The sequence below is a fragment of the Pangasianodon hypophthalmus genome, chromosome 19, assembly GCF_027358585.1.
Source record: "Pangasianodon hypophthalmus isolate fPanHyp1 chromosome 19, fPanHyp1.pri, whole genome shotgun sequence".
NCBI lineage: Eukaryota > Metazoa > Chordata > Actinopteri > Siluriformes > Pangasiidae > Pangasianodon > Pangasianodon hypophthalmus.
Genome location: NC_069728.1, coordinates 2,833,418 through 2,844,947, shown reverse-complemented (window position 1 = coordinate 2,844,947; position 11,530 = coordinate 2,833,418). Strand labels below are relative to the sequence as shown.

At 42.6% G+C, this 11,530-nt stretch overlaps 1 protein-coding gene across 2 annotated transcripts; it reads left to right on the top strand.

Moving 5' to 3' along the window:
* Positions 1–1,633: 1,633 nt before the first annotated feature.
* Positions 1,634–10,805, top strand: hnrnpub (heterogeneous nuclear ribonucleoprotein Ub). 2 transcript variants are annotated; one of them, XM_026946894.3, is made up of 14 exons: positions 1,634–2,304; positions 3,524–3,638; positions 4,867–4,940; positions 5,036–5,175; positions 5,272–5,371; positions 6,128–6,240; positions 6,338–6,601; positions 6,712–6,831; positions 6,934–7,062; positions 7,178–7,346; positions 8,256–8,519; positions 9,434–9,708; positions 9,852–9,962; positions 10,156–10,805. In XM_026946894.3, exons 1-14 carry the CDS (start codon positions 1,800–1,802, stop codon positions 10,204–10,206), a joined length of 2,430 nt encoding a protein of 809 aa, XP_026802695.2. In that variant the 5' UTR covers positions 1,634–1,799; the 3' UTR covers positions 10,207–10,805. The 2 variants fall into 2 exon arrangements, with proteins under 2 accessions (XP_026802695.2, XP_026802694.2); XM_026946893.3 differs by having other exon boundaries at positions 1,635–2,331.
* The last annotated feature ends 725 nt before the right edge of the window (positions 10,806–11,530 follow it).

Sequence of the window (11,530 nt, the reverse complement as noted above, 5' to 3'; positions counted from 1 at the left end):
TGAAGCAATAAGTAAAAAAAAAAAATTGCATGTATAACCACTTTTAGCAACAATAACTTGAAGTAAACATTTTCTGCAGGAGTTTATCAGTCTCTCACCTCGTTTTGGAGAAATTTTGGCCCACTCTTCTTTACAGTATCACTTCAGTTCATTGATGTTTGAGAGCATTCATTTATGCACAGCTCTTATAAGATCCCTCCACATCATCTCATTGGGGTTGAGGTCTTTGACTTGGCCATTCCAACACCTTGATTTTTTTTTCTTTAGCCATTCAGATGTTGACTTGCTGGTGTGTTTGGGATCATCGTCCTGTTGCATGACCCAATTTCGGCCCAGCTTAAGCTGCTGGACAGATGGCCTCACATTTGTCTCAATAATATTCTGGTATAAAGTGGAGTTCATCGTTGTCTCAATGACTGCAGGTTTCCCAGGTCCTGTGGCTGCAGAACAAGCCCAAATCATCACCCCTCCACCACCATGCTTGACAGCTGGTATGAGGTGTTTGTGGTGATACGCTGTGTTTGGTTTTCACCAAACATCTCCACCTTGGGCTCATCAGTCCAAAGGATATTGCTCCAGAACTTTTGTGGTTTGTTCAGATGCAATTTTGAAAACCTAAGCTATGCTCCATATTATTTTTGGTGAGAAGGAGCTTTTTCCTCACCACCCTTCCATGAAAGCCATACTTGTTCAGTCTTTTTCTGATTGTGCTGTCATGAACGTAAATATTTAATGTGCTTACAGAGGTCTGTAGGTCACATGATGTAGCTCTTGGGGTTTTCTGAGCATTAAACAGTCTGGTCTTGGACTGAATTTGCAGGGACGCCCGCTCCTCGGAAGATTGGCAACTGTCTTGAAGGCTTTTTTGTGAACAGTCCTTCTCACTGTAGAATGGTGAATTTCAAATTGTTTGGAGATGGCCTTATAACCCAAAATCTTGTGCATTTCATTAGTAACACCTGCTTGCTAATTACTCTCTGAATATTTGTTGAGGTAATAAGTGTGTACTTATTTTTCCTGCCTGGTTTCTTTTTGGGAAAAAATGACTATTATATTGAAATCTGTTGTGTCTTTTTGTTGTCACCTGAGCTTATTTGTTTATTTATAGACGTTGGTGAGGATTGTTATTTAGTCCCTGATAAATAAAAACAAAGAATTGAAGAAGGGTGTACTTTCTTTTTCCCATGACTGTAAAATATATAGATATATAGATATAGATATCTAATTTTTTTATGTATCATTCGTGTCTTAAATACACACAGCAAAAATAGGCAACACAACATACAATAGGACTATAAGGCATAGTGCTCAGATGATGAACAGGTGAAATAAGGATACAAAACCAAAAGGAAATAAATAAATAAATAAATAAATAAATAAGAGACTGCAAGCCAAAATAAATCTCAAAGCAAATATAACATCAGCAGTAGAAATTTCGACATGGATGTGTATTAGTTTAGTTAGATTTATCTCAGGCTCAGGAGGAAACAGTAAAAACTCACATATGAATAAAAACAAATTGTTTTCTCTATTTGCATGCGCGCGCGAGCCACAGCAACCGGTATAGTCAGGCCTCGAGGCGGGAGGTGACGTCACCGTGGGGGCGTGTCCTGCGGCTTGGCTCCGCCCAGCGCTGCCGAAGCGGGAGCGGATTTTACGAGCGTCGGCGCGGTCGGGGATCAACGCGGCTCGGCGCTGTGGAGTCTGAAGCAGGCGGCTCATTGTTGTCCTGAGGCGCGACAGAAACATTTTACATCCGAACCAGACCAGTAATTTCTACTTGTAAAGCAAGAGCAAACATGAGCACGATTAACGTGAAGAAGCTGAAGGTGAACGAGCTGAAGGATGAGCTGAAGAAGCGGCAGCTCTCGGATAAGGGCCTGAAGGCCGAGCTCATGGACCGGCTGCAGGCCGCGCTCGACGCCGAGGCCCGGGCCGGAGACGCCGCGCTCGAGGCGGAAGATGAAGAGGAGGAAAATGGCGCCGAGGGGCATGGCGCTGAGCTCGAGCAAGAGTTCATGGGCGAAGAGCTGGAGGAGGACGAAGAGCCCGCGGGAGAGAACATGGAGGCCGAGGAGGAAAATGGAGGCGGCGGCGGCGGCGCGCCGGAGAGCGAGCAGGGCAACTGCGAGGAGGACATTGGGCAGGACGACGAAATGGCCGACGAGGAGGAGGAGCAGGAGCAGGAGGAGGAAGATGGAGACGCCGGGATTGAGATAGACAAAGCGTTCGAGGAGGACGAAGAGGAAGAAGAGGAGGAGGAGGAGGAAGACGACGCCGCCGATAAAATCGAGGAAGAAGACGGTGAGCGCGAGTCGCAGGCGGCTGAGGGTGAGTTCCGCTGCAGGGGGTTAAAGCGCGAGCCTTCACGCTGTGGCCCGTTTAGCGGCTTTTGTCGCTCGCGCGGTGGATAAAGCGCTTAGTGTAGCGCAGCAAGGGCGGCTTCTCGGCGGGTTCGTGAAATCTTTAGCTTATTGGTGTCCTGTTTATTTTATCAGGAGAGTTTCTTTCTTGCGCTTATTGTGCAGGTTCGGCCCGGAATCCCGGTGCACTCTTTACCCCGTTAGCCAGCGAGCTAATTAGCTTAGCCTAGCCTAGCTTAGCCTATCCGGGTATCCTGGAGACGGAGAGAGTCTGTGCGAGTCACTAGCGCCGCGCTGCTGCTGCTGCTGCTGGGACAATGAGCGGAGAGAGAGAGAGAGAGCTCATGGGGCCTCCAGGGAGCTCCTGCTATTGTCCAGGCAATTAATGAACGTTCTTGTACGGCTGGTTTTTTTATTTTTATCATTTTAAAAAGATTTTCTTCGGTCACTAGAGATTATAACTGATAGATACACGGCGCCTCTGCTGGTGAGGAAGCTGTTTTTTTGTCTAGCATCATTTGCTAATTTGTTAGTCTTAGCCGACTTTAGAGGTTTTAAACACGGATATGTTTTTCGGTTCTGGTGCAGGACTGCAGCTTGTTAGCTCTTTTTCTCTCTATAGAAATATAAATATAAATAAATTTAACAGTATATGTGTGTAATGTGGGTGTACATGTTGACTAATCAGATTAGCCCTGAAGCTAACCGAGGTCACGTCACGTACCGCGTCAGTGCTGGAAAAATGATCAGCATGTAAGTAACTGGTCATGAAGTTAAACCCTTTCCAGGTGTATTTATACACACACACACACACACACACGTTTATTCTCCCTTTATTTTGTGTGGGAGGGGGGCACAAAGGACTGAGTGTAAATATAAAACATTATTGTTCCTCATTGCTCATATTATTTGAAATGTAATGTTAAGCTTCTGGTCCATTTCCACCAGAATGGGCTTCTCACCCTGATATATTTATATATCTAGAGCATGAATACACTTTTTTTTCTTTTCTTTTTTTTAAACTCATCAGAGGTGGTCAACTGAATACTTGAGTAAGCGTGTGGGAAGGAGGCCTCTGAGAGCTCCTGGATGTGTGGGCCACCCTTAACCAGGGTCCAACACGCCTGAGCATTTCATCACTGTTTGTTTTATTTTCAAAGGAGATGCGGACAAAGACATCAGTGCTGATCAGAAGAATAAGAAGGGTGTTAAGAGACGCCGAGAGGAACATGGAAGGGGCTACTTTGAATTTATTGAAGAAAGCAAATACAGCCGGTAAGGATGGGAGTAATGGCCTTCATTATCCCCGAAGTGCCACTTTTAATATGTATTGGCTTTAAAAGCCAATGCCTTACCTATAATATAATATAATATAAAAAAACACCCTCTTTAATAAAATATAAATCATTTGAGGGTTATTCTTTAAAAAAAAAAAAACCTTACCTTGCAGTGCTTTTGTGTAAAATGTCTGAGAAGACTGCAGAATCTCTATATTTATTTGGATTTAAGTTTTAAAACCATGTCATTGTTCCTCATACTGTTTGGCAGGGACATTGTTATACGCACATATGGTTTGTGAAAGCACTCCTTTGGCTCACAGGGCTAAGGGATGAGGGGCGTTATGTCCAGATCTCAGCGTGTCATGTAGCCGAACGCATGCCTTGTGGCGATTGAGGTGTTCCGGTAATGAACCACATGCAGGAGATAACGAGCACGATGGGGTCGTTGTGGCAAAGTTCCAGCGTTCATTCTTCGTGGCTTGCATGCATTGCACATTTAGCTGTTCTCTGACTTAATGTTCTCTTCCAGGATTATTTATTCAAGTTTTTTTTTTTTTTTTTTTTTTTTTTTTTTATTGTTTCTCTGGACGTCCAGTTTGTATTGCGTTCCTTGTCTTTGTATTTCTTGGTACTGGTTTCGTTTTTACTTTGAGTGCGTTTGTGTGAGTGAGTGAAGGTAAGACAGTACGTTTTTATTTCTTGCTTGTTAAGCAGGTGAGTATTATATTTCCTTTTATGGCACATTAGAATTGAACACTTTTTCTTCCCATGAAATGTTTATTTCTTAAAATCGACTAGTTTCAGACCTACCTTCTGTAGGAGTCCATTCCTGTGTAAGTATTTGGCTCATCATGACCTACATGAGACACAGCTTGGGGATATGAATATACTGGAGGGCTTTTTAATAATTTAAACACCTTGAAAATCATGTCTCCTCTGATCAGTGACGAGTCTTTATCTATTTTATTATTAGTTTCTGTAACAACAAAGCCCAACAGCTTTTTCTTAGGACCCATGCTGTCTGATTAGACCTTAAAGACACTTCCTGTGCAAAACCAAGCTAAGTCTTATGTCCCGCCATAATGATGTCCGTGTTTTTATTTAAATCTCACTGCTGCGGCAGAGGCAGTCCTTTACTCTGGATTGTTGTGCCAGTGTGCTCCAGTCAGGGCTCGTTAGCCCTTTGTCTTCTGGGTTTAATGGCTCTGCCTCGTCTGTTTCAGGGCCAAATCTCCCCTGCCACCTCTGGAGGAAGAGGACGAGGAGTTTGATGATACTCTGGTGTGTCTGGACCCATGTGAGTTATGCTTCTCTGTGTGATAACGTGCATCCGACACGTGTGTGTAGAGTTGTGTGCGTGTCCGTGACCCTCGTATCTCTTTGTTTGCGTAGACAACTGTGACCTGCACTTCAAAGTGTCACGAGACCGCTACAGCGCCACTTCACTCACGATGGAGAGCTTTGCCTACCTTTGGGCCGGTGGCCGAGCTTCCTACGGCGTGAGCAAAGGAAAAGTCTGCATCGAAATGAAGGTGAGAATCGCGGCCCTTCATACACTGCGTGCGTTTTATCTCTGCGTGTAGAGTAAATCGGGCGTCTGAATGACTTGTGATAAAATAAACCTGCAGATTATTGAGAAGATCCCTGTGAAGCATGTGAAGAGTAAGAACATGGATGTCCATGATGTGCAGATTGGCTGGTCCCTGGCGAATGGCAGTTTGCTGCTCGGTAAGTGCACTGACCATAATGCTGTAGACAGACACGTGCAACACGTCATGACCACAGCGCGTCATTACAGCGGGGGAAAACGCCATGAGCTGCTTACAAGACTGCTGCAGCTGCGATCTCTAATGTCTCTAGCGTTTTATTTATTTATTTTTTTTTTTAAAAATACATATAAATATAATTACTTGTTAAGAAGGTGAGGAATGCTGCAGTGAAGTCAAGACTAAATAAACCTAAAGTTATTAGCTGTAACTAAGCTCATTATAAAATTGAAATAAAATTATATAAACTACACACGTGCTCTGTGGTGAAGAGCATCGGAGATTAATTATTCAACTCTTGTATAACAAAGTCGTCCTGATAAACAACGTTTCATTTTTCATTTTCTCAGTTTAATCCTCTGTTCAGGTTTTGCGAGTGAAGACTTTCACAGTTTTAAGGGAAACTAAGATTCATCAGAAAAAGATGTTTTCATAGTCAGACAGCAGGTTATTAAGCTTCTTATAGGATGATAAAATAGGTGAAAAGGAAACACATTACACTGGATATAACACACTTTTTTTCTGTTTCTGTCGATCTTGAAGCTGCAGACACCAGACATTTAAATCGCAGTAATTCGTTGGCGATTCCCATACTGTTCGTCATGCCAAGCCTAGTGTTTAGGTTTGTGTGCCATGAAAGGAACAGATGCATCCTGCGCTTTCCCCGGTGTATTACTCCACATTAATGTGTGATTTATATGCCTTTGATTCTCACTAGGAGAGGAGGAGTGTTCTTATTCTTTCGCAGTCAAGGGGAAGAAGACAGCAAATTGCGTGACTGAAGACTACGGCGAGGCTTTTGATGAAAACGATGTTGTTGGCTGCTTAATTGTAAGAATTGTACCCTGTATTTCAGTAGAATACGAGTAGGCACTTGGTCTTCTTGTCTACGCCTTTTTTTTAATGTGTCTATGTCTTTAAAACACAGAATTTTGATGGGGATGAAGTTGAAATTTCCTATTCCAAGAACGGGAAGGATCTCGGTGTGGCGTTCAAAGTCGGTAAGGAGACTCTGGCTGGACGTGCGCTCTTCCCACATGTCCTCTGCCACAACTGCGCTGTGGAATTCAACTTCGGGCAGAAGGAGACGCCGTATTTTCCTCAGCCAGAGGGCTTCACCTTCCTTCAGCAGATCCCCGTGGATGAACGCGTGCGTGGACCCAAGGGGCCCGATACCAAGAAAGACTGTGAGGTAACTTCAGCAGCCCAGCAAGTCTCGTGTTGTGTGGTTTTTACTTTTTCTTTATTTTAAATGACTGCTATTATGTACCCATAAATACTTTTCCCTTCTTGATCATCTAGGTCATTGTCATGGTTGGCCTCCCTGGATCCGGAAAGACCTCATGGGTGATGAAGCATGTCGAGGAGAACCCTGGAAAATACACAATCCTGGGAACCAACACCATTGTGGAAAAGATGATGGTGAGCATTCTCATCTGTTGCCAAGTGCATTTCTACAACTTATTTAATCTTTGTTTCAAGCAACTGTAAAGCATATGGCTAAACATCTCTCTCCATCTACAGATTAACAGTTTGAAGCGACAGAACAAAGACACAGCAAAACTCACTGCCATCTCCCAGAGTGCACCGCTCTTCCTTGGCAAGTTCATCGAGATTGCTGCCCGCAAGAAGAGGAACTACATTTTGGATCAGGTAAGAGCTCGTTGGCAGTTTGTGTCCGTATGGATGGGAGGAGGTTTGCGTGTTTTTTAAATTATTGATGTAGTACTGAGTTCGCTCATCTGCTCCTTGCTTTTCTCCCTGCAAGACCAACGTTTCTGCTGCTGCCCAGAGGAGGAAGATGTGCCTCTTCGCTGGCTTCCAGCGCAAAGCTGTTGTGGTCTTGCCCACAGATGAGGCCTACAAGGAACGGACTCAAAAGAAAGCTGAAACTGATGGCAAAGATGTTCCTGAGCATGCTGTGCTCAAGATGAAGGGTGAGCTCTCCTTTAGCCGTATGTCATTTATAGATACAAGGAGTGTTCTGAGTACTGCAGTCGAAAATTTATTGAAAAGAGAAACTAGAGATTTCATGGGGGGGAAAAAAAAAACTGTAACAGTTTCTATGTCCAAGAGTTTTATTTACTCCTAATCACAGGTCTCTATTTTGAGATAAAAATAAATACATACATAAATAGTGTGTATTTTCAGTGCAGTAACATGACTGCACTTCACACAGGTATTTCCCAGTGGTAGAAGATGATTTATAATGACCATTGCTCTACAGTTGACGCTTACATAATATGCTGATAATTTTAATTAGTGCAATAAAGAACATGAAGGTATTAAATGTGTATTTCCACTGACAGTATACCTGCCTACCACTGTACACGGAGACAGTTGTGACCTTATAACACTAAGGTCCTATCTGTCTTTTGATCTTAACTTAGATAAAACTGTATTATACCTTTATAATAAGGAGATCATGACTTGTTCTCGTGTTTGTTTGGTGGCTCAAATGAAACTGTTTAAGCAGTGCAACAACATAACAGTTGTTCATGAAGAGTCTGTGTAATGCGCGGCTACACGGCGTCCGGTAGTCACCCGTCCGCTGCAGGGTGGCGCGCTCCATCGCTCACCGTAGCAGTTTTTACACCTGTGTGTGTGTGTGTGTGTGGGTTTTTTTGTTTTGTTTTTAAGAAGGAAGGGTAAAGACGTTCTACTTCTGTGACACTTAAATTTGTTGAGACAAAGACGGCACCCTCATTCTCTGAACCATGTGGGTGTGTTTTAAAATGAAAAGGACAGTGACCAGCGCTAGTTAACACACAATATCCTTCATTTTCGGCTCTTCAAATGCTGATGTGGCCCAAGCTGAAATTGAGTTTGATGCCTCTCCTGTACAGGTATATACACATTGCCAGAAGTTGGCGACTGCTTCTCGGAGGTCACCTATGTGGAGCTGCAGAAGGAGGAGGCTACCAAGCTCTTGGAGCAATACAAAGAGGAGAGCAAGAGTGCCTTGCCTCCAGAGAAGAAGCCTAACCAAGGCACACCCAAGAAAGGCGGTGCTCGCAGCCGAGGGGGCAAAGGCCAGTTCAACAGGGGAGGTGGCCCGGGTCCACGAGGGGGCAGAGGAGCTTTCCAGAACCGTGGCAACTTCAGAGGAAGTAAGGACATCACTTTCCACCTAGCATACATTTCTTCTCTTGGTCTGTGATGAAATTTATCGCCATGTTGTAAATGTAGATTGTAGAGTATGTGCAGCCTGGCCACTGGACATTTAACACGCTTAATTGAATGTAGTTGTGGCTTTGTGATAATTCCAGCCGCCTTGTCTTTAATAATCTAGAAGATATTTTAACTCTATGTAGTAAGAAATTATAACCCTAAATTAAAACCCTAAAAAAGAAACAAATGTGGAAAACCAAGCAACAGAGCAGGAGTTGCGATAGCACATGATATCTAGATTGTCTGTATACGAAGCAGAGATCTGTTGAATGATGAACTTGCCATGTTCCAATTTACCAAACATTTGAGGTAAAAAATGTTTAAGGTGGTATAATACTGCAAAATTAAATCTATGGCAAAATCTTCAAAAGTTACCTTATAGTCCATAGGATTAATGTTAACCTGAAAGTTTATTCATTCTCTTTATAACACTGAAATGAGACCCACACTGGTCACATAAGTTTGGGGGAAAATGCTTTCCAAATGTAATAAATGAGGTTTCCTGGGTTTAAATGAGACACTTGTTAGGATTCTAGTAAAGATCTTCATGCGGCAGAGCTGTTGGACTTCAGTGTCCATCAGAGCAGAACCAAATGTCCAGGGGATGAAGTCGGACCTGATCCACCACGTCCTACCTCGAAGGAGTTGAAATAAAAGTCCAGAGACAGTCTGTCTGTCTGTCTTCTGTTTGTACATCATCTCAGGGGTTTGGGTTAAAGGATCAGGTCCAACTCCACCCCCAGGACTTTAGGTTCTGCAGCCAGTACTGTCCCCTTGCACCTGTAGGCTGCAGGAAGGTCTGAATACCATGTTCTTACAGGATACTGATTGAAGATTAACTGTTTTCTGCTAGTGCCTGGTCCCCGTGGGGGCTTTGGTCGGCCGCCCCGAGGCGCTCTGCCACCTCCTGCCTTCAGAGGCGGCTTCCCAAGCCGTGGCAGCTTTGGCCGAGGCGCTGGAGGACCCCCCAACAGAAACATGGTGCCTAGAGGAGCTCCTGCCAGAGGTGGCATGGGCAGCATCGCAAACAGAGGTGCAGCCATGAACCGTGGAAAGCCAATGCACAGAGGCAACATGAACCGTGGAGGTGGACATGGTGGTGGACCCAGCAGGGGCAATTTCAACCAGGCAAGTCTGGCTAACATGCAGAGAATCCTTCTTTAGATTATCTTTTTTAAAAAAAAAAAGTAAACCAGTGTCACATCCGTATCATTTCATGCCTTACATATGTGCGTAAGTAATGTTTTGTTTGTTTTTGTTTTTTTAAATAGAAATTCCGTGGCCGTGGAGGAAACCAGCAGAACCGTGGTGGATTTGGCAACAGGAACGGAAACTTTGGCATGAATAAAGCCCAAGCCTTCAATCAGAGCTGGCAGCAGGGGGTAAGTACTGAAGAGTGTACTGATTGTAAAGACTGCTTTGCTAAGTGAGAGCCTTGGTGAAGAATTGTTAAAATTGTGAAAATGAATGAATTCAAAAAGAATAACTTAAAAATACACCTTGTGTTAAGCACATACTGATGTGTTGAGCTCCTTTCTTATGATTATGATTAAGCCCTTTTTCTTAACCCCGTAGTTCTGGAACCAGAAGCCGTGGAGTCAGCAGTACCACCCAGGATATTACTAAACGGGCTTTTGTATTAAAGACTGGTGGCATGTGGAGAACTCCCTCTTGTGGCCACAGAGCCCCAACGATCTACTTTTACTGTCTTTTAAAAAAATAAAACGTGTTTTAAGATAATTTACACGTGGACATGCATTCCACATCACAACATCAGGTCCCCCATAGATGTGAGGGGTTCCCTTTTCCATACCTGTTTGTAGAAAGAAAAAAAATTCCCCCTCTCTTCTTATTTTAGACCTCATGTTTTGATATCATTATCAAGAACCACATTGTTCTGTTTGTTCTGCATGGGATGCTTTTGAATTTCAGAGTTGTGGATTTTATTGTCATTTTTACTAAGTGTAAATTATTATTTTGCAAGTACGTTTTTGTGTAAGGATCATGGCATTTGAGAATCAGATCTTGCAGATCTGATGGTCACATTTTAGAGGCTATTAAAGGAAGTTGTAGTGATTTAGCAGCAAAAAGCCTATTCATTGATCAGAAAACCATTCTATTTTACCCCTAACTCGTTGCTTTTCCTGTCATTTTGTGTTTCAGTCCAATATGTACTAGTTAAACTCCATAGGTTTACAATAAATGGGTTATTTGCTTTTGTACAACTTGAATTGTTTTTTTTTTTATTTTTATTTTTTTTAATTGACTTCTATAAGCTATATCAAATGAGCTAGCCTTTGAAGAAGTTGATAACACTTCTCTTTAGCCCTTCTCGGCTTTAGAATATGAAACATTAAGAAAAATTCTGAGCTTATTCTTAAACTTGGTTATATCCGCTCCAGAACTGAAAGATACAGATGCACTGATGCTATTCATATTGGAGATCATAGTTTTTTTTTTGTCATCACATACTCGCACCAATATGATCAGGTCTGTTTATAAGTCCTGTAATGACGCATTTTATTTTCCAAGCCAATGCTACTTTAGTAGTAACTGTGCAATTCTTTACACAAACTGCAACTTCTTAAGTGTAGTATAGGTCTACATGCTTCTAGTAGTATGAAACATTTCATTATTTTCTTCTGACTGGTCAAACAAAGTTTTACCTGCTTTATAGAAACATCAAGCATGTCATTACACTCTGATAGATAAACCGTGAAGCTCTACTCTTGAATGTCCATTTAGGTGCAGACGCATTACACCATTTTATTTTGTTGAGTGTGTACAGGAAGGATGATAAAGTAGAAGGTAAATGACCAATATGTAGCCTCTGGAATATTATTTCTTTAGCAGCTGGTTTCAGAAATTCATCATAAACAAAAAAAAAATGCAATTAATTGTCAGTCAGTACCAAGATGTAGTTGGTGTTACTTAGAAGCCCTGTTCTTTT